This window comes from Felis catus, chromosome F1 (assembly GCF_018350175.1).
Source record: "Felis catus isolate Fca126 chromosome F1, F.catus_Fca126_mat1.0, whole genome shotgun sequence".
Taxonomy (NCBI): domain Eukaryota; kingdom Metazoa; phylum Chordata; class Mammalia; order Carnivora; family Felidae; genus Felis; species Felis catus.
The window spans coordinates 21,462,694-21,487,951 of record NC_058384.1 but is presented as its reverse complement, the minus strand read 5'-3'; the positions used below and the strand labels follow the sequence as shown (position 1 = coordinate 21,487,951).

Genomic DNA, 25,258 nt, shown 5'->3' with positions numbered 1-25,258 from the left:
TGTCTACAGAAACTAGTAACAGTGAATCCTGCCTTGGTGCAACCAAGGAAACTGTCTTTACAGCTATTTAAAGAAAACTGGCCATTGCCTACCCCTCCATCTTTAGCATCACCAAAGCTAAAACTCAGGTCTTGCATGTCACCATGATGACATCATGAAGAGTCTGTCCAATTCACACTCATGAATTCTAAAAAATAAATGCTGAACAAGCAGAGAACATTAACCCAGTGCCAAAGGCTGAGGTATCTAAGTCTTTTTGTCTTTGGCTAGGGCTTGTATCCTCAAACCAAGTGCTTCATAGTAGGGAAAGGGGGAGAGAAAAATTCCCTCAAGTGAATGAGTTTACTTCAGCATTTAGAGAAAAGAAATGGACTACAACCTTCCTACATGGAACAGAGAAAATTGGGCTGACATCTGTATACTTTTTGGCCATTTAAAAAAATCTACCTCTGAAACTGTGGCACAAGTCCTAGCTTCTGAGCAATCCTCAAACCCCAGAGGAAGGGCTTTCTTGATCTAGAGCCAATGGCTAACATTGAGGAGAAGGGAAGGGAAGGGAAGGGAAGGGAAGGGAAGGGAAGGGAAGGGAAGGGCAGGGCCTTCAGATCTTGCTGGGGACAATTCATGGGGCAAAGGTACTTACTAGAATCATAAGTTGATTCATTTAAAGACCAGCTAAGTAGAGATGGAGAAGGGAAGTCTTAAATAATGTTATTTCAAATTTGAGTAATTACATCTTTCTGCTGAATAGTTGGAAATGACAACTTCCAACAGCAGAATGATCATATTATTTCCTTTTTATCTGTCTTTTGAAAAGATTATTCTGAAGCTAAATTGTTCTCTACTGACATTAAGTGTTTGGTCCTTTTCTTTATTTTTACCCTGCTTCATTAAGGAAAGGATTTAATGTATCTTAGAAAGTAAAACTGGGTTGCATACAATAAGGATAGAAGTGAAAAAAGGTAAGTAAATATATAACTAGAAATTCAATTAAAAATTCATTCTATAACCTATAGCTCTGAAAAGCATGAAACACAGGCTTGAGTTTAAGCTTTCTAAAGTCTAAGGCAAAATCGAACTATGTAAAATCCAATTACATAATATAATTTTTAAAAAGCTAAGGGCAAACCAATTGTCCATGGAGGTAGAAATTATTCTTGTTAATAAAACCAGTAAAGAAGTTCTTAGTGTTCCCATAAAGAATGAAGCATATCCTGGATAGTTCCAGAGTCAACCAGTTAGAGGCACCAAAAGATGTTTTATTTTCCTATTTTTATTATGTTCTTAAATACAAACCAATGCATTCCATCAATGCATGCAATTATTGAAAAGTAGGATGAGGTCCAGAAAACCAGGTGTTTATTGATTTTGATGAGTCATGTGATAGACCTTAGAATAACTACAGGAGTAGATAGACCCTAGTATCTCTCAAGTACTCTAAGCTGTATTTTTTATAGATATTTGGTAATTATCCCAGGCTTGAGTCTGGAGTAAGTCTTTTTTATTTATCTTTATCACATGTTTGGGGGGAATTTTAGGAATCCAATTTATGTAATAAAGATCTTTTAAGAATTCTTATTTGTTTTTATCTATTATTAAGTTTATGTTATTTTGAGAGAGAGAGAAAGTACATATGTGCACACAGGAGAGGCAGAGGGAGAGAGAGAATCCCAAGTAGGCTCTGTCCTGTCAGCGCAGAGCCTGACACGGGGCTTGATCCCATAAACTGTGAGATCATGACCTGAGCTGAAGTTAAGAGTTGGACACTTAACCAACTGAGCCACCCAGGCGCCCCAAGGATTTTTATTTAAAAAAAATTTTTTGTGGGAGGAGCGCCTGGGTGGCTCAGTCGATTAAACGTCCGACTTCGGCTCAGGCCATGATCTCCCAGCCTGTGAGTTCGAACCCCGCATCGGGCTCTGTGCTGTCGGTTCAGAGCCTGGAGCCTGCTTCAGATTCTGTGTCTCCCTCTCTCTCCGCCCCTCCCCGACTCACGCTCTGTCTCTGTCTCTCAAAAAATGAATAAACGTTAAAAGGTCTCTCATCACTCTCCATTTGTTAACTTATAATTATTCTCAACTTGTCTCCAAAGAACTCTGAATCCAATAAGAAATTCTAATTTCATGTGAAATGGAAGTAGTTTGGTCTCTAAGAACTGAAATCTTATTTAAGAGATTTAATAAGCCTATCAGGGGAGAAGACACATTTTAAATTCTCATTCTGTTATTAATTGGGGAACTGTGAACATTTATTTAAATTCATCAATCCTCTCTTTCCTCATCTTTAAAATAGAAGAATTGAAAGCATTTCAGGTCTTCAAGGCAATAGCTTATGTACAGTTAACCAGCCCAGGCTTCAGGAAGGGCAGGGACCCAGTAAGGGTCAGGTTTCTCCCCTTCCTGAAGGAAAGATAAACCATTATAGTAGGCATTTCTATTTGAATGTCAAGGAAACAGGAGATTAAACTATGCCCTGTTTTCTCTTTGGTTGGATGAAGGGGTGGAGTATATATTTCTTTCATTATTTTGTTTTCTCAGTTCAGTAGTTCAAAAACTGTGCTTTCCATGTGCTCGGCATTTGCTAGTCATTGAGCTAGAGAAGATGAATAAACAAAGTTTTCCCAGCAAGAGATCACAAGACTAAGGGAGACAGATAAGTAAAGTCATACTTAATGTTCAGTACGGAGAGCTACAATACTAGAGATATTGGTGCACAGGAAGGAGGGTGGTAACTGAATGTTTATTGTCTAAATATCAAATACCAAGGTAGTATCTACTGATTTCCAGTATTACTAGAAGTGGCCAAATGGCTGGTGGCCAAGAATGTCCATAAGAAAGCATTTACCTTGAAGACTTCTTTCTCTCCAGGATTTCACAATCAGATTTGGATGCCCAGAAATTCTGAGACCTACAATTGGCAAGACTCGGGATTCTACCCAGTTGGCAATGGGCAAGATAAAAACAAAAATACATTTGTTAGGAGAATTAGGCATTCACAATAGTTTAGACAGCACATTTCCTACCTATAGTTAATCATTATGGAAAGTCAAATTATCAGATTACTTGACTGGTATTATATCCAGACAAGTAAGTTTATTTACATGACTTAAATGTGTTGTGTTCATCAGTCTCTGATAATCTAATAGGAATTACCCATTCCCAGAGGCTAAACGGTGGACAGCCAGTAAGCCCACTAGGGCATCCTCTCCTCTGGACTGGGCTTGGGAAGTCCACTATTTCCTTTGAGACCTCTCTTTTACTTTGCCTTTGTTGTGGACCAGCTCCTTTCTGATTGATACATTCTTTCCTTAAATGGATTAATATCTTTAATCAGATAATTAAGTTAACCAACCATTTCTAACATTCTTTATTTTTCTTATGACAGAGAGCACCTGCCTTCTTTGGAGACTACTATGTGACGTCCTTTCTCATTACTAATCATCTTTTGTCTTCTTTACAGGTACATGTCAACCTTATATTCTCACCCCGATTTTCCAGAGAAAGGGCCAGAGGAGATTAATGAAGAGCTAATGAAAAATGTTAGCCACAACCCCCTTTTACTTCTCACACCACAGAAAGTTAAGAGATACATTGAGTCTCTATGGAAGAAGAAAAGCTCTGGGCAACCTGTCACCTTTACTGACATCTTTGGGATGTTAATTGGAGAAACACTAATTCACAATGTAAGCTATGGCTCAAACTGCAATCCTTTTAATACAAATCCACCATGTATATCATAATGTTTTAATAAAACAAAATGATGCATTTGGTTTTTCTTTCAATTTATTTAAATTCAAGTTAGTTAACATACAATGTAGTACTGGTTTCAGGAGTAGAACCCAGTGATTCATCATTTCCATATAACATTTTATAAAAGTCACTTGACTCAACTGATTCTATCAACAATGTGTCCTGAGTACACATTGTCCTGCCAGACATAACACTTCTACATTTCCAACTAGCGCTTACTAATTCTTTCTGTGTATCAGTTTTGATGTATAGAGAAGTACTTTTGTATTCTTCAATACACATTTTGACCTCTTACTGCCCACTCCTCCACACCCCAATGGCAGTCTTTTTAAATAAAGGGATGAATACAAGTAGTATTTTAGTGGTAGAGGAAAAACGGAGGTTCCCTAAAGAAAGCCAGAAAAGGGAATAAGTCACATGGAGCAAGCCTATTTGACACATGACTACAGTGTGACCTTTCATCTGAAGATAAAGTGTGGGAGACAGAGTCTGTGCCAGGGAATCTGGGGTCCAACTGCTTTCTGGGCTTTGTAGCTGCCAAGTTCTTCTTTAGTTCAAATGTAGCCATAATCTTTAAAAGAGTTACGGTTGTTCTTAGAATGAAGATAATAATTACCTCCATAGAGCTTACTTGTTGTCGTTTATTAGGACCCAGAGATTTCTAGAAGAAGGAAGACTGATTTTTATTAGAAAAGTTTTATGTGTCTTGATTGGAAGTACTATTTTAAATAGTTTTCTCTCTGTGTATGTTTCTATATTGAAAACCATTTCTTTATTTCTTCTGTGGACAGAGAATGAACACTACCTTGAGTAGTTTGAAGGAAAAAGTCAATTCTGCACAATGCCCTTTACCCCTTTTCACCTGTCTCCACGTCAAACCTGATGTTTCGGAGCTAATGTTTGCAGGTATGTGATTTCCTCTTTCAAAGCATTTCCAGGAACCTTTGAACTGTGGTTTCTAATGATTTTCATTAGAGGAAGATCCTAAGCAATTTTAGTTGTCTATTTTAATGTATTTTCGGTAACATAAAAACATTGGAAGGTACAAGAAAATGTTAAGCTAGATGATTTTCTGGTTGGACAGACTATTCCATGAAACTAATATACATTCCAGTTACTAATATACCTTCATTTAAATTAGTAAAATAAAAAAGAAATTATTAAAAAGTCATGAATATAATCACCTCGATTTTAGTTACTGACATCATACTTGCGGGGGCCTTTGCTGGTCCTAATCTGCAATGTGGTAGCATTTCTGACTGTAGATGGTAGGGTTCATTGTAATTTTAGGAAAAGTACCTCAGTGAAATCAGTCACTCCATGAGCTTAAAAAAGTCATTGTGAATGGAAGGTAATTAACAGGTTTGTAGCCAGAATCCTTTTGCAAATTTTACAAGGTCTCACTCTTTTCAACTGACTATTCCCAGGCAAGAATTTTGAATTGTTTAGAAAAAGCAGTGCACCTGGAATTCACTCATTCTAATCTTTATCAGTTAATTGACTAAAACATTCGTCAAGCTTATGATTCAGAAATCACTTACTATATTTATTATCTTATTCAATTTTTACTATAACTCGGGAAGTGAGGTATTTTTAGCTCTGCTTCTTAGAAGCAAAAACAAAACCTCAGAAAAATTAAATGATTTGCACATTGCCGCGTAGAAACTAAGCAGCAGAGCTGAGGTTTGTTCGCAAAAAGCCCTTGTTCTTTTTATTAAAATAATGGCTTCTCTGGTTACTGACTGTGTAGACGTAGTATGACAGGTGCTAAGCATGAACTCCCCTCCCCCGCCCCCACAGTATGTTGCCCCTGTTCTATAAGACCTTATAATCTGTTTGGGAAATCTGCAATCATTATTAAACAAGTTAAGATACAAGAAAGAAGTTACTGTGCATTGTTCCCTTGACCAAGTTACATGCTTTTTTTAGTCTCAGTTTCCACATCTGTTAAATGAGGATGAGACTCTCATAGTGTTTTCACGAAATAAACGATATAAAGTATGCAAAGTACATAAAAGCAGTGGCAGGCCCAAATTAAATTTAAGTAAATCTTAAAAATGTAGTGCTCTGTGAAAGCTGTATGAGAAATCAGAGGTCTTGGCTCTTAATGATAAATAGGATTTGTATATGAGAGGCAAATTTAATTTTCGAATGGGAGGTAAGGCACGCAGTAGGAGTCTGTGATAACCATGGCATGTCAGCAGCAATTGGGAGCAAGATCTTGAATGTAATGTAGCTCAGAGGGAGAGGTGAAATTTATTCACGTAAGAAAAGTAAGTGCCGTGATGAAATTGGTTGTGTTTTGTTTTTGCTTTCCTAGAGCTGTTGTTTTTTTGAGGTCCTGGAATATTTGGAGATAGGTTGATAAATCCTCCTAGTAAGCTAGTCAAATCTGTGCATAGCCAAATAAGCCATTTTACCCCACAGCATTATGCTATGGTCAAATAAGCACTAGACTAACTTGGAAGCCTTGTCTTATTTCTGAGCTGAAATACATTAGGTGGGTCATTTAATCTGATTCTTATTTTCCTCGTTATTAAAAAAATGATATTAATAAATATCAGGTTTATATTACAGAGCTGTTAAGACAATCACATGAGACAGGCAGAAGACAGAATATCGTAAAAGAGACCTAAAATATAATAGTGTTATTACTATGGTTAAAATTGTGATGACATTTTGACAGTTACCTTTTTTCATTCTTAACTTTGAAGCAGTAGCAATTCTCAGTAGAAAATCTGATCGAGATAATTAAAGAAGAAGTAATATTTCAGCAAGTGAATATTTTGGCTTCATTTAGAATTGGGAAAGGCCGTTTTATGTTCAGTTGGTCATCTTTTGACCTGGATGTGTCTTATTTGGGCCATCTGCCTAACTGTGATACTGGTACCAGGATGAGAGATACACCATTAACCTTCATTGTTAAGCTTCTATGATAAGGAGATTCAAAGCTGTTTCTTCTAACAGAGTTGGACAAAGCCATCAAGCATTAGTTGTGTGGATCTTATACCCGATAAGACATTCAAAAGTGTATGTTATGAAGGTTCAAGTAGCTTGGGTTATTGACGGAAAAAAAGGAGACATGTCTATACTTTATTCTTTTAAAGTTTGCTTAGATTAAAAGTGAATATTCAAGGGAAAAAGTTGAAATATTATCTGAATAATATTTTTAAAAGCCAAGGAGCCAAATTATCTTAGCTTACAGAAGTTTGATCGCCTTTATTTCAACAATATTAGAGAATGTTTTTCTTCCCTTTAGAATAGTTTTAAACATTTTCCTCTTTTGAAGATTTTAAACAAACATTCATTGTTTAAACTGTTAAATATTTTTGACTCCTTCACTTAACTACACTGCTTTCGTTTTCATTTCCATTGGTCAGTAAATTGCATTTATTGAGTACAACTTACCAACATCATGTTATATTCTTTGGGATACCGTCAGAGTAAAAATATGGCATTTTTCCTCAAGAAAGTTACAATCCCATTAGCAAGACAAAAACAAAACATGAAAAATGAAAGAGCCGTACACGTAGAATATTATGATCTGTTTTTTTAGTATATGTGCTGCTGAAGTGAGCACAAATATTATGGTCTATCAAAGTGTGTAGAACTGATCTAAGTGTAAGATATCGTACAGATTTATTACAGTCATACGGACAGCTTTATGAGGTGATGGAGTTCCGATTCCATTTGAACATGGAAAGAGCTATCAAGTGGAGGTGAATAGTCCTCTTTGTGTAAAACAGGATGAGAAAATGCTCAGAAAGAGGGTCAAAAATAAGTTTTCAAGAGCAGTAAAAAGAAACCAGACTTAGTACGAGCCGGTGAAGGGTGGTACATTTGGGAAAATTATTAGTGCCAAGTTACAGAAAGATTTGAATTCCAGACAGAAATATTTTTCTTCAGTTATGAAGATAGTGGGAAACATTTAGTGTTTAGGGGTAGGACAATGAAATTACTTAGTGTTTTTGAAAAAAGTATTTTGTTGATTCATATGGGTAGATTAACAAGGAAAGAAACCGGAAGCAGTGCTATCACTGTGCGTTTGTAATAAAGTCCTGGAACTAGGGAGATACTGATAAGAGCAGAAGACGGAGGTGAAAAGCCCAAAGGTTATCAGTGAAAGGTGGTAATGGATTGGTTTGATGTGAGTGAGTAAAAGAGTGGTTTCAATTTTTGAAAAATTTCTTTTTGAGGGCTGTAATAGTGTTGTTTACCAAAAGAGGTAGGCTAGACTGGGAGGAAAGGTGATTAATTCCTTTCCAGGCAAGCATAGCGGGATGCGACGACAGTGTATGTAAGTGTAAATCCACAACAGGAAGTTGGAAAGGAGTAGATGGAGGTGTGGGAGAGAAGTTCAAGTTTGAAACATACGAGTTAACAGCAAAAGAATAATAGTCACGCACTACCATGGTGAGTTCTTGACTAAGGAATAAAGAACAATCTTACCTTGAGAATGCTTTAATTGCATGTACACAAACCACAGCATTAATAAAGATGAGATTACTCAAGAAGTTATTGTGTTTCAGTACCCAAGATAAGGGGATGAGATTCAGAGATAGGTAATTACTTTTAGTGATACAGAAATTTTCCTAGCAGCCTCTGATTCATTGCTAGTCATATCTCACTAACTCCATGTAAATCATTATAAAGCACATCACTTTATGAAGAAAGGTATATGTGCCACTTGGCTTTGATTTGAAATGAATTATGTGTTCTCATCACAACTGTGATTTCATAACTTACTTCACAGAAGTAGAATGTTATGATCTACCACTGAGTAAACAATAAATATACACCCGCAATCCCTTTTCTAAAACTAGAGATAGATGTTTTGGAATTCAGAACATTTTAGATTTTAAAGTTTAAAAAAAAAAAAACTTGCCGTGTATGGTACATAATAACCCCCAGGGATCTTATAATCAAATAGAGTGATTTCTGTAATAGAATGTGTCAATATGCATATTTAGTGAGATAAAAAAAAAATAAGCCATACATCATTCAGGACTGTTTTTTTTTTTCTGCTGAATGAATTCAGGTCAGATTTTACCACCAAATGAATAGCAAAAAAACTTTGTGGAGTTTTAAGTTATCTGGATTTTGGTTTGTTTGAATAGATATTTAATAGTTTCAGAAAGGGGAGTGGATCAAGGAGGGCAGAGGGTTATGGGTTAGGCAAGGGTGGATAATGGTGGAACTTCATAGAGGATGGCCAATGAAAATTGACCTTGAACTAAGGGATAAGAAGGAGCAAGCCTTGGAATTGCATAAGGTAATAGCAAGCATTAAGGCACTGCGGTGTCAGTGAGCTTTCTCTTTGAGGAACATTAAGAAGATTTGTGTGGCTCAAGTGGAAAGAGCAAGACCGACATAATGGGAGATTGGTTAGGACATGAGGTCAAGAGGCACTAGCCAGACCATTAAGAAGCCTTGTTGACCACATTTTTGTGTTCAGTGTAATGGAAAGCCATTGGAAAGCTTTCAGCTGGCATTAGTGTGCTGTGATTTCTATTTTTAAAATTTTGTTCTGGCAACAGGTATCAAAAAGATAGCAGGGGAACAGAGAAGGGATGTTTTAGAAGACTACTGGGGAGATCCAGGGAGGAGGGTATGACAGCTTGTACAAGTGGGGTACAAATGGATGGTGATCCATGGTGGACAAATGGATAAGCAGCCAGTTTTTAACCTTATCTGATAAGAGAGTCTACAGAACTTGAGTTTTTGTATGTAAGATATAAAGGGGAAAGAACTGTCAAGGATAAAGTATATATAGTGGCACGAATATATGAAAAGTAGTGCCATTTACCAAGAAAAGGAAGACTGAGAGAGAAACAAGTGTAGGAAATGGGTGTCAGAAATGGGAATTCTTTTTGGATGCATAATTAAACATAGTGTTAGCCAGGGAAATACATGAAATGTAGTAGTGGCTACCATTTATGGAGTGATTAAGATGTGCTATTCCTTCTTCTGAGTTCTCTACATTTTTAAAACATTTTTTTAATGTTTATTTATTTTTGAGAGAGAGAAGGAGTGTGAGTAGGGGAGGACAGAGAGAGAGGGAGACACAGAATCCGAAGCAGGCTCCAGGCTCTGAGCTGTCTGCACTGAGCTTGATGTGGGGCTCGAACTCACAAACCATGAGATCATGACCAGAGCCAAAGTCGGATGCTTAACAGACTGAGCCACCCAGGCGCCCCTACGTTTCTTAACTCATTACATTTTCACAATTCTACGGTCTCCTGATTTTATTCACATCCTATAGATTAGGGAAGTAAGACACCAAGAACACAAGTAATCTACCCAAGGTTGCACAGTTAGTAAGAAGAAAAATGGGATTTGAACCTGGGACTCTGGCTCCATAGCCTCTACTCCTAGAAATTATACTTTATTGACCCTATTACCATGTATTTCTTAAGACACTCAGCATAAAAACTTTGTGTTATAATCTTGTGAGTTAGAACAATGGTTAATAGGCAAAATTAAGGAAAGATAAAGAAAAGGAAAATATTAGAAAACAATTTCTTCTACTTTCATAGTCTACTTGCGTTATCAGAGTTTAATTTCTTCTATCACCTTCATGGATTTTACATCTGAGTTAGCAGTTTTCTGTTTTCCATTCTTTAGAATTAAGATGGATTTTATTAAAGATGTCTGAGCTTTTAATGCAAAAGATATTCAGCTTGTACAAATTTGAAGGGATTTTTTTTTTGTTCTCATTTCAGTAAGTTTTTTCCACTGACTTCTCTACAATGGCATATACATAAAGGCATTTGGTTAAGTTTTAAAAAATATTTTAAATAAATGAAAATAATCAAGGCATTGTTGGAAGTGATCTTTAACAGTGTGCATTTCTGTAGTATTTTCCTACTAATGGATTGTGCCTTTTAAAAATGCTTTCAGATTGGGTTGAATTTAGTCCATATGAGATTGGCATGGCTAAATATGGTACTTTTATGGCTCCTGACTTATTTGGAAGCAAATTTTTTATGGGAACAGTTGTGAAGAAATATGAAGAAAACCCCTTGCATTTCTTAATGGGTAAGTGATCAAAATCTACTCTTTGTCTGCCTGACTGTTTTATATCTTGGTGAATTCTAAGTTATTCTTCATTTTTGCTTTATTTTAGGTGTCTGGGGCAGTGCGTTTTCTATATTGTTCAACAGAGTCTTGGGAGTTTCTGGCTCACAAAATAAAGGTTCCACAATGGAGGAAGAACTAGGTATTGTAAAAACATGTTTCTGTTGACCATATTATGCTAAACTGGCAAATTTTAACATGCATGTATAGACAATTAAATCATCATAAAGAGTGTAGTTATTCTGAAGTTACCAATAGCTTGGTTAAATCAACCTAAATATTTCCTGGAAATCATATGTATATTACTTCTTAAGTATTATCCTGACACTGAGGTTGTGAATTTCATAAAAACTATCAATTCCTAAGAATAATTTTCAACTAGGCATCTCTATTCCTCTTAGTCATTAAATATCTAAACATATTATTTGTTTCCTTTTATCAAATACAGTTAGTTTTTACAACATTAGACTCATCAGCAGTTAAACACAATATGACACCTAAATTCACACTTGCGGGTTTACTTAACTCTAAAATACTAACCCACTAGAATTCTGTTAGCTTCCTATAGCTGAGTCACATCAAGAAGGAGGAAAAAATTATTTCAAATCACATCTAGTAAATGAACACTAATGGTTTTCTTTAAATCTAACTTCCTGTCCCATAATAAGTTAATATATAATATTTACAAAACTTGAAAAAGTAGACCAACTCATTTGAGGACCAGTGGTTTTCATTCGTTATAAGATGAACGACAGGAACTTTTATGTTTTGTTTGATGAGTAAATTTGACTCAAAGCAAACAAAATGAAACATACCTTCAGTGTCTCCCAAGTGCCAACCCTGTTTCCTTATGGCTACTTTGATTGGCTGTGGGAAGGAACAGTGAATGCTAAATCTGAATTGGGAGTCAGCCCATCAGCGACTGGGGAAGAGGGTCTTGTAGATTATCCGCACACTAACAACCTACTGTCTCTTCTCTGTCCATGAAATATCACAATCTATGTAAGGATAGAGTTAACAGAATAGCATAAATGACTTTTTCAACAATCAATTCATTTGAAGAATACTTGGATGTAAAAAGCTTAACGTAGGATTTTTTTTGACCAGCTGCCCTTAGCTTTTCCAGGCAGTGACAGTTGATGCAATTAAGTTTTATATGCAAAAAAGAAAAAAGAACACAATTGTAGCATTAATTAATGCACTACAAATTGGCTTATAAGTAGTGTTATTCATCCTGCAAAATTGAGTTTAGCTATTTGATATGTGTATTATGTTCACAGCAGTTCTCCATGGTCCTTAATTTTTTTATTAAATAGTATCATTTGTATTTTTGAGTAGCTCTTGATAAGTAATGGAGAAGTGATCTTAATGATTGCACTAGAATGAAAGATTTTAAAATAAAAATAAAAACAATAAAGAAAGCACTTTGCCTCTGTCCTCTGAGCAGCACTCACTTAACAAGCAGTCAGGGTTGGTGGAAGTTTTGAGCCTGCTCCGACCTTAACTTACAGAGCCACGTTCTCTTAAGAGTAACTCTAAAGCCGAGTGTATCATGCTGAAATGTTCTGACTTGACTTTTTGAAATGAACATCACAGCGCAGATGGATAAATAGCCACCTAATTTTGCAGAAATCACTAACTCTTCTCAAAATTATGTGAAGATTTCAGAATAAAAGAGGACAGAAACAGAAGGAGCCCATGTTATAATGCTTGCTTCTCTGAGCTCCTTCTCTGTTGAATGATCCAGATACCTCTAGAGCTTGTTATTTTTTCCTCCGATGGCAGGAAGAGAATAGGACTGAAATAACAGATCCGAAGGTGGGTGAGACAATGGCTGAAGGCCAAGGAAAAGGAGAATGTTTATATTATACAGTCTTCAGAATATTCTTTGCTGTTGGATGTTTCCTTTGAGGCCAGTGGTTTGGCGGCCTATTTACTTGTCCTCTGTGTCAGACTGTGAGGGGTATTATGTGCTTGTGATCCAGGATGCGTGTTACCTCAGATTAGGTAAGGCTTTCCAGAAATGAGACCAGAGAGGTGACTGAGGGGAATCTGAAGACTCCTGCTGATTCTTTTCATCCAGTGGCTGATTAAAGTTTACCTCTTAAAGGGGTGTTCAGAGGTTGTTTCTGTTTTTGCTTTTTCCCCTCTGAAGAAAGACATTACGGAAAATTGGACTACAATCCGATAACTCGAAATGAAATTCTTCACATTTTCTCAAGGAATTTTGAATGTGAGCCATCTATGCTTTTGAACAGATGGAGCTACATATCATGCGATAGTGATGGAAAATAGATACATTCAAATATTAAACTGTTCATCTCTTGAAAATATCTTTGTAAAATTGAATGATATTTTGGTGAACCATTTTCTTAAAGGAGAGTATCAAATTGACCGGAAAAAATGCTTAAAAAAAAAAGAAAGAAAATTTTGTTCTGCCAAAATATATATAGGACCAAAAACATACCTAATGTATATGACACCCACAGTGGGTCATTTGCTAACACCTCACCCTCTTCTGTACAACAAAACTACCTTCTGAAATACTCATGAAATTAAATGAATAATATTAATCTGTGAACACTCTTTTATTGAATTTCATATGTGTAATCATACCAGTAAAATTAAATAAATCTAAAAAGTTAACCTACTACCTCAAGCATTTAAAACCCTTCCGTTATATACTCTCATTCAGGTATGTGACATTTATGCAGATATAATAAACATACACAGAGTAATATGGGGAAACTATATGTTATACCTATATTTCTCCAAGTTTAAAGCCCCTAAATGATTCTAGAACGGAAAATTAAAAATTTAGAGTCAGGGGTTTTTTTTAAATAAAAAAAAGTCTATTGACTCATAGAAGGAAAAAACAAAAGTCACTGTTATATAGAAAGTGGTTTCATGTAAGTGTCCAAAGAAAGTTTGATTCTTCTACAAATGATAATAAGGATGGTCTGTGTGTTCTAAAAAAACAATGACTAGTTATTATGCCAGATTTTACTCCTGTCTTTGTTTTAAGGGTATATGGTTTCTAAGTTTTAATTTTCATAACCGCCCTCTTAATATGTTCTGAGAAAGCACAAATTTTTTGACACCAAAAGGCACATCTCAATAAGCAATTCTCTGTATTATTGAAAATCAAAGGATACCTTATATTAGTAGCTTTCATTCATTTTGAAGGAACTGTTCTGTAGTCTTCCTATAGATTTTGGTTTTGCCCTGAATTTTCCCTCAGAAACAGCCTTAAACATATTTAATTAAAGAAAATTATATCGTTTTGGCATAACAGGAGCCTCCTATGACCAAGGTATTCTTTCTGTCAGAACTAAGAGAAATAAAGATCCTTTCCTTTAAATCATGAAGGAGTAGTTTTAGACTAATTTTTCCTGTCCCAGGAAATTTGTTTTCCAGTGGGAAATTTGAAACTATTGAATTAGGTACTAAATTGATCTAAATTTCCACTAATAAACCTAGTAGATCTCACTTGGTGGTTTTCCTCAGATTACTTCCTTATGATAAATTTAATTGTGAGCCTTGACACCTGAGATAGTCCAATTGTTTTGTTTTCTTTCCACAGAAAATATTACAGCAGAGCATATTGTGAGTAATGACAGCTCGGATAGCGATGATGAATCACAAGAACCCAAAGGTAAGGGAATTTTCTCTGGCAGAGGTCCCTTAGAAAAGAATATGAATGTTGTGTCTGATTGTCTCACTGAGTGCTATCGAATTGTAGCTTTCAGTTCACAGAGAAGATCAACGTTGTATGTGTAATAAAATGTACAACAGAAATATCCCTTACTCTTTTCTTTTTAATAGCTCAAAATGTTACCCATGGGACAAATGGAGAATAAACTAAGACGGTAGAAGTAACGAATTCTAGGTCTGTTTAGAGCACCAGGCTTCTTGGCATGAAAATTGTGATATAGGAACATTTTCTAAGTTTATTTATTTATTTTGAGAGAGAGAGAGAGAGTGCACACAAGCAGGAGAGAGGCAGAGAGAGGGAGAGAGAGAGAGAGAGAGAGAGAGAGAGAGAGAGAGAGAGAGAATCCCAAGCAGGCACTGTCAGCACAGAGCCCAACGTGGGCATAATCCCACAAACCGTGAGATCACAACCTGAGCCCAGATCAAGAGTTGGACACTTAACCAGCTGAGCCACTCAGGCGCCCTCTTATGGGAACATTTTTACATGGCTTTAAGTTAAAATTTTATCTTGAAAATTTTTATTATTGATAAAGTATCATGTGAAAACTTCTTCACACTCCCCGAGCCTTACCCCATTGTCAGCAATCTATCTTTTAGGAAGAGATCGGTGATAAAGTGGGGGAGAATTATCAAGAACTTTTTATTGTATATGTTATTTCTGAGTACAAATGAGTTCTTTCACACTTCGACAAGGCAGCTTTGAGCTTGGTGTGGATCAGGACATCAATGATGAAGTCGGGGCAGGGACAAGGTGAGGATCAGGGATATTTGTTGCCAATGTTATGTGGTAAATGGAGTGATTTTTACATTTTATAACAACTGGGTAAGCATCCTACAACAGTTTGAATATGATCACCTAGATTTTACAAGCTATTAAGTGTTTTCTTGCTCTAAAGTTCAAGAATTCCTCCAGCCGTGGTGTAGATGTTGGAAGAGCCCGTTTAATCCTTGCTGCAAATCAACATTTTCACGCCTGAGCTGTGACTTACTCATCAGATGAGTTTGTATAACCTAGGAGAGAGGTACCTTCTCTGCAAAATTCAGCAGCTACACAAGCCCACAGCTTGGCTAGCATGTAGTTTCTTGTAACGTTTTTAAAAAAAATAACCTTTCCCTGGGCAGACAGAACTTTCCACCAGGCACTAGGTTTGACCACTGCTCGGTTTGCACTTCAGTCCCAATTTGCCCACTGTCCGGCTGCTTCATGCAGTCAGTGATTTGCCTCATTACATATAGTAGCCAGGTCCTTAGGCAGGAACCCTGAAAGAACCCTGCGCTGGAAAGAACTCAGTCCTAATTCCCTCTCCTTCATAGTTTTAATTTTAATTTTTTTAGTTGTTCAGGTCTTCAGGTCTTTTTATTATGATGATGATGATGATGATGATGATGATGATGATGATGAATTTCCTTTTAATGAAGGGAGCTAGCCAGTACAAAGGGAATAGACAGCATATGTCTAACATTTCTAGAACTGATATTGACATAAGAACTGTCAGGTAGACGTAATAATGGCTTGTTAATTATGAAGTAAATTACTATAGATGGTCAGTGCATTTGATCACCTCTGGTTACCCTAGGGCTGAGAAGTTCAAAGACCCTTTGAACATGGCTGCTTTGGTTTTAGTACCAGCCTATTTTGGTGAAGGCTGTTGAGGATTATTTGGGGATTTCTAGTATTAGCTCTTAATATTCATTTTCTTCCTTTTAAATAAAATGTTTTTACAGTAGTTTTAGATTGACAACAAAATTGAGCGAAAAGAACAGAGAGTTCCCATATACTTCCTGAACCCACATACACACAGAGCCTCCCCCACTGTCAACATCCTATATCAGAGTGGTACATTTGTTATAATCCATGAACCTACATTGACACATCATTATCACCCCAAGTCCAAACTTTAGGATTTACTCTTGGTATCATATATTCTGTAGGTTTTCACAAACGTATAATGACGTGTATCTACCCTTATAGTTTGATGCAGAGTACTTTCACTGCCTTAAACATCCCTCTGTGTTGTTTATTCATCCCTCTACCCCCACCCCACCCCAACCTCTGGCAACCACTCGTATTTTTACTATCTTCATAGTTTTGCTTTTTCCAGAATGTCATATCATTGGAATCATACAGAGTATAGCCTTTTCATATTGACTTCTTTCACTTAGTAATATGCATTTTAATTTCCTCCATGTCTTTTCATGGCTTGAGAACTCTTTTTTGTTTATGTTGGTTTTGTTTTGATTTGTTTGTAGCACTGAGTAACATTCCATTGTCTGGATGTACCAGTTTATTTATCCATTCACCTATTGAAGGGCATCTTGTTTTCTTCCAATTTTTTGACAAATATGAATAAAGCTGCTACAAATGCTCATGTTCAAATTTTGTGTAGATATGTTTTCAACTCCTTTGGGTAAAAACCAAGAAACATGATTGCTAGATCATGTGATGGGCGTATAATTTAGTTTTGTAGAAACTTCCAGGGGTGCCTGGGTGGCTCAGTTGATTGGGCATCTGACTCTTGATCTCAGCTCAGGTCCTTTTTTTGTTTTGGGGGTTTTTTTTTGTATTTTTTTTTAAATTAGATTTGAGTTAGTTAACACACAATGTAGTATTGGTTTCAGGAGTAGAGCCCAGTGATTCATGACTTATATATAACACCCAGTGCTCATCTCAACAAGTGCCCTCCTTCCTTAATGCTCATCTCTAATTTAGCCCATCCTGCCATCCACCTCCCCTCCAGCAACCCTCAGTTTGTTCTCTGAACTTAAGAGTCTCTTATATATTCTACACAATATTCTATTGTGTATATATGCACACACACAATAGACTATCACTCAGTGATCAAAAAGAATGAAATCTTGCCATTTGCAATGATGTGGATGGAGCTAGAATGTATTATGCTAAGCAAAATAAGTCAGTGAGAGAGAATTTCACTCATATATGGATTTAAGAAATAAAACAGATGAACATACGAGAGCGGCTGGAAAGAGAGAGGGAAATAAACCATGAGAAACTCTTAATGATAGAGGACAAACTGTGAGTTGATGGAGGGAGTTGAGTGGGAGATGGGCTAGCCGGGTGATATGGTGGGTATTTAGGATTGTGGGTGTTGCATGTAAATGATGAATCACTGAATTCTATTTCTGAAACCAGTGTTGTACTGTATGTTAACTAACTAGAATTTAAATAAAATTTTGAAAAGACAAAAAAAATAGTCTCTTATGGTTTGCCTCCCTCTGTTTTTATCTTATTTTTCCTTCTCTTCCCCTATGTTCATCTGTTTTGTTTCTTTTTTTTTTAATTTTTTTAAAATTTATTTATTTTTGAGAAGAGAGAGAGCATGAGCGGGAGAGGAGAGAGAAAGAGGGAAACACAGAATCTGAAACAGGCTCCAGGCTCTGAACTGTCAGTACAGTGCCCGACATGGGGCTCGAACTCATGGACTGTGAGATCATGACCTGAGCCGAAGTCGGATGCTTAACCGACTGAGCCACCCAGGTGCCCCATCTGTTTTGTTTCTTAAAGTCCACATATGAGTGAAATCATACAATATTTGTCTTTCTCTGACTGGCTTATTTCACTGAGCATAATATATTCTAGTTCCACCCAGGTTGTTGCAAATGGCAAGATTTTGTTCTTTTTGATCACCAAGTAACATTCCATTGTGTGTGTATGTATATGTATATACATATCACATCCTCTTTATCCATTCATCAGTCGATGGACATTTGGGTTCTTTCCGTTATTTGGCTATTGTTGATAGTGCTGCTATAAACATTGGGATGCATGTGCCCTTTCAAATCAGCATTATTTTATGCTTTGGATAAATACCTAGTAGTGCAATTGCTGGGTCATAGGGTAGTTCTACTTTTAATTTTTTGAGGAATCTCCATACTGTTTTCCAGAGTGGCTGTACTAGTTTGCATTCCCACCAACAGTGCAAAAATCAGTGATCTCGGCTCAAGTCTTGATCTCACCTCCAGTCATGATCTCAGGGTTGTGAGTTTGAGCCCCACATTGGGCTCTGTGTTGGATGTGAAGGCTACTTGAAAGAAAGAAAGAAAGAAAGAAAGAAAGAAAGAAAGAAAGAGAGAGAGAGAGAGAGAGAGAAAGAAAGAAAGAAAGAAAGAAAGAAAGAAAGAAAGAAAGAAAGAAAGAAAGAAAGAAAGAGGAGAGAGAGAGAGAGAGAGAGAGAGAGAGAGAGAGAGAGAGAGAAAGAGAGAGAGAGAGAGAGAGAGAGAGAGAGAGAGAAAGAAAGAAAGAAAGAAAGAAACCTCCCAAGTGGCTGTACTGATTTGCATTCCCATGAGCATGTATAAGTGTTCCTGTTGCTTCATATCCTCACCAGCATTCAGTAATGCCAGTGTTTACAATTTGCACATTTCTAATAGATGTGTAATGTTATCTCATTGTTGCTTAATTTGTATTTCCCTGATGACATATGATGTGGAGCATCTTTTCATGTGCTTACTTGCCATTTCTGTGTCTTCTTTGGTGAGGTGTCTGTTACCCATTTTTTAAATTGGGATGTTTGTTTTCTTATTTTGAATTTTAAGAGTTCTTTGTACATTTTGGATAACAGTCCTTTCTTAGATGTCTTCTGCAAATATTTTCCCCCAGTCCGTGTCTTGTCTTCTCATTGTCTTGAGGCTTCTTCATTTTTCATCTTATGATTTTGAGCAAAGTCTTCAGGGATTTTCAACTTTGGTTTCTTCAAATCTATACTGGCATCATTTTACTTGCTCTCATAGAATTGTTATAATTATCAAATTGCAAATGCATACAAAGGACTTTAAGTTGTAAAAGACTATGCAAACAGAAATGTGCTTAGTATTATAACTAAAAAAGCAGTAGATTATCATTTATATGTTGAAGCCTGGGTTTGTCCCACAAATGATGCCATTTCTAAATGTCTCATAAGGACAGTAGATTTTCTAGTGCAGAGTGTTTATTTAATAATAGCAATAATGATGGTGATGATGATGGTAATTATGATGGTGCAAAAGAAGGAAGAGGAGGAGAAGGAAGGAAAGAGGAAGAAGGAGAAAAGGAGAGGGAGGTGGAGGAGGAGGAGGAAGCTACAAATTACTGATTATCTTATTCATATCCTGTGTAACTGAAGATATAAATCATTCACTTTATTATTTATTTATTTATTTATTTATTTATTTATTTATTTATGTATTTATTTTTGAGAGAGAGTGCATGCAAGTGGGGGAGAAGAGCAAAGGGGGAGAGAGAGATGGAATTTTAAGCAGGCTCCACTCTCAGTGCAGAGTCCAGTATGGGGCTCAATCCCATGACTCTGGTATCATGACAGGAGTCAAAATCAAGAGTGGGACACTCAACTGACTGGGCCCCCGGGCACCTCTAAATCATTCATTTTATTTGTTTTAATGATTATTTACTTATTTTGAGGGAGAGAGAGAGAATGCATGCATGAGCAGGGGAGGGGTAGAGAGAGGGGTCAGGGGGAGAGAGAATCCCAAGCAGGCTCCATGCTGTCAGCACAGAGCCCAATGTGAGGCTCAAATTCATGAATCATGAGTCAGATGCTTAACTGACTGACCACCCAGGCACCACTAAATCATTCACTTTAAAGCCTAATTTGTTCTCGTGAAAGATTTTCTTTGTCATATTTGGCTTTAGAAAGTGTGAGAGTAGGAAAATGTATGTGTTTTTTGTATGTAGTATCTGAATTCGTTCCTGAAAGAAATATCCATTCATTTACTTAGCTCAGTTAAGCAAATCTTTATGAGGATAAAAATCAGTATTTATTATGGTTTTATGTATGTTTAATTAACATTTACTAGAAATTATGAAGTTTGAACATAGACTTTTTTTCTCAAATACACACACATACAGTTTTACATATTGCATATAAAGAGAGTTCCCAGAAATCTGAACAGAGGGATGTAGGCAGGTGGGGTTATACTCGACCACGGTTTTCTTTGATTTGGATTATGAATGAATCATATCAATGATAATGATTATGCAGCTGCTGCTGTTACCACAACTATCTCTTCTACTAACTAATGTTTGTTAAGAATTTAATATGGGCCATGCACTTTTCTAAGAGATTTACACAAATGCACTATCTCAGTCTTCACAACAGCCCTGTGGGGTTTACTGATGAGGAAATGAAGGCTGAAAAGAATTAACTAGTTAAGCAGCGGAGAGAGGATTGAAATCCAGGCAATCTGATTCTGGAGCCAATGTTCTAAACATGGCTTCCCAAGTAACGGTGATATTTGTGTAGGTTTGAAGGAAGAAGTCATTTAAGACTGCTTCTTTTGGAAAGTTGCTGAATTGTAAGACATTTAAAGCACATGTTTAAATTACATGGCTTTAAATTCCATACTTTACAAGCAAGGATGAAATGACTATTTATAGAGTGTTTATTGAGCAGCAAATATGCGTGTTGAATCCTTCAGGTGCCTATTCTCAGTTTGGATGATTTCTGGATGTTTACTAAACAAGATACAGAACGCAACTTAAGTAATGAAGAGGAGAGGATTATCTACTGTGGAATTTCCCTGTGTGTGTGTGTGTGTGTGTGTGTGTAGCCAAGAGAAAAGGAAGAAAAGGACTAGGGAAGGACAGAAAGGGGAAAGTAGCAGTTTGTCTGAAAACCTAAGCATAGACCAAGTAACACATTAAGAACATAACCTCTAGACTGACTATAGGTAAAGGATAAAGTAAGAAAAATTTAAGAACAAAAATTATTAACTGAAATATTTTACTGCATTAATTTATACAAATAAATGCTTGTTAAATCAAAAGCCATAGAGCTTCGCTTTAATTTTTTTTTTATTTTTTAAGTTTATTTATTTTGAGAGAGAGAAAGCGCACAAGCTGGGGCGGGGCAGAGAGAAGGAAAGAGCCCCAATGTGGGGCTCGAACTCACACACTGTGAGATCATGACCTGAGCAAAGATCAAGAGTCAGATGCTTAATCGACTGCGCCACCCAAGCGCCCCTAGCTTTGCTGTTAATTTTAACGTTCAGTTGCCCAAAGATTTTTTTCAATGGATTTGGGAATCTACACAGTGTTTTTTTTCTTTTTCCTTAGGCACTGAAAATGAAGATGCTAAAAGGGAATATCAAAATGATAACCAAGCAAGTTGGGTCCATCGTATGTTAATGGCTTTGGTGAGTGATTCAACTTTATTCAATACCAGAGAAGGACGTGCTGGGAAGGTACACAACTTCATGTTGGGCTTGAATCTCAATACATCCTATCCAATATCTCCTCTGAAAGACTTTACCACACAGGAATCATTGGATGAAGATGAATTGGATACAGCTGTTGCAGGTAAGCACACAACACAAAATCCATGTGTTTGTTTCTCCTAATTCAGGAGATCTGTATTCCTTTCTAGGGAGAAGAAGCCTTTTGATCATATTCAATATTTATTCACATATACTCAATTACAGCTACATCCATGTAATGTGTGAAGGGCTTCAGATTACTGTTTTTTAGAAGAAGAACATCCATTAGACAGGAAAGGGCATAGTTATTTCAGCATAGAAAATTTTCATTGAAACATTGAGGAGGGATCTTAGATCCTCTCTGTAGTGGACAAGGTTCACTCAGAAAACAGGAAACCCTCTCCCTTGTTTAATTGAGAGGGGTTTAAAGTAGGGAAGTAGGTGTTTACAAAATTGCTCCAAGGCTTGGAAGAGCAAACTCCAGACTGAGCTTCTAGAAATGATTCCAAAAACACTTTAGAATCACCCCCAACAAACGCCCACACAACTGTGCTTGGCAGTAGAAATGGCAGAAATGTAGCCTCTGTCTCATTTCCTCCTTTGAATCTCATGTGGGTTTTTCTCCTTGGCAAAGGACAGGTCTCAGCAGAACCAGTGCTGGAAGGGATTCTGGTAAATGGGGTCCTTAGTTGGCCATCTGCTGCCACACAGTAATGCATGCAACCCAAGTGCGTGAAATAGAGTTGAGTTCACCAGTCTCAGTGACCATCAGGCTACTGAGTGTGTCCCTCCAGTTCTCAGAAAGGTTAGGTAGCTTTCTTAAGGCCAGCTGGTAAGAACCCACTCAGTGGGCCAAATTCCAAAGAATAATTCCCTTTATTCTTCAGTTCATTTCGTGTTTCAAATTAAAAGTTAAATTTGCCTTGGTGACTAATCAATTCATAATCATCTTTCTTATAATGATTCTGTCATCTTAAATCTTTCTACTACATCACACCATCATTTTTTTCTGTTAACTGCCCAAATGTCATTTCCCAGTCATTTCTGCCTAAGGGCATCAAGAGGAAGCTTTAGAAACTTAAGTGGAATTTTTCCAAAAACCTTTCTTCTACTCTTTGGTTAAGCATCATGCCTATAAAATATTTGTGAAAATTAGGGCATGACTTTAGGTTTGGTGGTGTTTCTCATAGTGCTGTTTCCATTTGTTGCTTGAGCTTAAGGGGAATTGCAAAAGCAGAAGTTGTCCTTGTTGTTTAAACAAGAGGAGTAGAAACTCACTATACTTTGCATTATGTTTATGGCATCCAAGTCTAGGATGTGAGGTATGGTATGATTATATACCTGTAATCCAAACCCTTTCATATATTAGCAATGATAAAAGTCTATTTGTGATAAAATCAATATCCCATTTGAAAATTCATCCAAAATTAAAAAAAAAAAAAAAACACGACCATTTATCAGTGACATTACTTGTCTTGTGGCACATGATTATACTTACTGCCGTTATAATCCCCATTCTCAAAGATCATTTAGAATTAGGAAGAATCTTTAGTTATATTCCACTATAGAAAAGGGAGATCAAAGAAAATCGTTCTCATTTTCCAAAATTTATCAGCTGAGCTAGAATGGGGTCACAGACCTCAGCATTGCTCAAAAGGTCTTCCTTTCTGCTACACTCCATGTCTCTGTTAGTCATTGTTTTGCTGATGTAAAATGGAAGTTTCCTTTCTGTGTACTATATTACATCTGTTTTATGTTATTACTTTGATTCATTTACCCAGCATAGCTCTGTGGTTTGCACAGCATGAATTCTTCACACTGCATTTTAACAACTTCCTGGTAGTTTTGCAATATTTTATGTAGATTCAGAGGCATTAGGGTTGCTAGATCAAATACAGCAGGCCTAGTTAAATTTGAAATTCAAATTATATATTATACCTATAATATATATATTGTATATATTATATAACACACACACACACACACACACACACACACACACACACACACATACACCTATGTAAATATGGCCCCTGCAACATTTGGGACATAGTTGTCCTAAAAAATTATTTGTTGTTTGTTTGAAATTCAAATTTAACAGCATCTTGTATTTTTAGTAGATAAATTTGGTAACCTTAGGAAATGCACGGCTTTTGTTATTTTCACCTTCTTTCAAATTGTTCTTCATTTTCATCTTCTTTCTTTCCTTTGTTCATGCATTTACACAGTATTTGCAGAGCACTTGCAATGTGTTTAGTTCTAGAGACCCAGTGCTCAGCAAGACAAATGTAATTCTCACCCTCATAAAAATTAAAATCATTTTTTGACCTTTCCTTAAAGTTTTGATTCATAGGAGGGATTTGTATACTCTAGTTAAGAATAATAGAAAAGTAGAGTAAAACTAAAACCCAGCAACCCTGATTCTGGTGGAACTGTGGGACACAGTCCTCACTTCTCTCCATAGTGCTTGGAGAACAGAGTTGTACCTCACCTTATCTGACTCCTTTCTTTATTGGGTGCTCTTTGGAGGAAGTCTCATGATTGGTTCTCATAAAGTAAAATGAGGAAGCAGAAAAATAAATCATCTCAAAATATGGTATTACATTGACTAACCATTCTTTTGTTGGCCTGTTTTGGAATGTTTTAACCGAAAATTGTTTTAAATTAATGATCTTTGGAAGGAACTTTAAATTTATTTCTTTGTGTTGTATCTCATAAAAACTCTATTTCACTCACTTTATATTTATCCAGTTGAGAAAATGTATACGGCCTATTGATTTTAGTCAAGAAGCCAGTCGGGTCAGTGATGAGCTCGTTCAAATCTCTAATTCACAGATTAACGTTGCTAAAAAATGTAAGTGAGTTAAACTGGATTTGCTAAATCGATTAGTGCTTTTTCCGACAGCTCCTTACTAAGGTAGACCCTGTTTATCTCCTGATTATTTCCAAGCTTTAGACTAACTATGTCTGTGGAGCTTAAAGTTAAAAGATGTATCATAATCATCAACTATAATCATCTTGGTTCATAAAGTCTTCATAATGAACCAACTATAATCATCTTGGTTCATAAAGTCTTCATTAAAAGTTCTATTTATTATACACTTTAAAATACCATATCTTAATTAAAACATTCACTAAGTTTATTTCTTTTATTTTTGTACCCCGCCCCATACAAAAAAAAAAAAAAACACAGATTTTAGGAAAACCTTACATTTTGGTTTACCTATGATGATTTTTGTTTTTACAGATTAAAATTTGAGTATCTTAAAATGAAAACAATCTCTTAACCTAAAATGAGAAAAAAAAATAGTGTAGTTTTTGTGCCTATTACCTCACCTTGCAGACAATCTTTTGAAAATAAGAGAAGGTGGATTCCTCTCATTTGTTTCCTTCAGAATCATTGTATACCTTTAGAACCTAATTTTGGAGAAGCTGCCCATTAATTACATAACTTCTTTCCTGTTTACTTTTGTGTTTATGTTATTCACTGTGACACATACCATCTGGAA

At 36.3% G+C, this 25,258-nt stretch overlaps 1 protein-coding gene and 1 long non-coding RNA gene across 7 annotated transcripts in view; one reads left to right on the top strand and one right to left on the bottom strand.

Moving 5' to 3' along the window:
• PLA2G4A (phospholipase A2 group IVA) overlaps positions 1–25,258 on the top strand; it is a 159,657-nt gene that overhangs the window by 107,492 nt on the left and 26,907 nt on the right. For all 5 annotated transcript variants that reach the window (XM_006942736.4, XM_019821715.3, XM_019821716.2 and 2 more), the window contains 6 exons: positions 3,460–3,682; positions 4,541–4,655; positions 10,650–10,787; positions 10,876–10,968; positions 14,410–14,481; positions 21,610–21,852. In XM_006942736.4, the coding sequence (XP_006942798.1) occupies positions 3,460–3,682; positions 4,541–4,655; positions 10,650–10,787; positions 10,876–10,968; positions 14,410–14,481; positions 21,610–21,852 (884 nt within the window). The remainder of the gene's footprint in view (positions 1–3,459; positions 3,683–4,540; positions 4,656–10,649; positions 10,788–10,875; positions 10,969–14,409; positions 14,482–21,609; positions 21,853–25,258) is intronic.
• On the bottom strand, positions 2,721–8,588 carry LOC111558331. Of its 2 annotated transcripts, XR_006592099.1 has the most exons (3): positions 7,158–8,588; positions 6,440–6,487; positions 2,721–2,931 (listed from the first exon to the last, which is right to left on the bottom strand). It is a non-coding gene; the product is annotated as an uncharacterized LOC111558331 (long non-coding RNA). The 2 variants fall into 2 exon arrangements; XR_002739066.2 differs by lacking the exon at positions 6,440–6,487.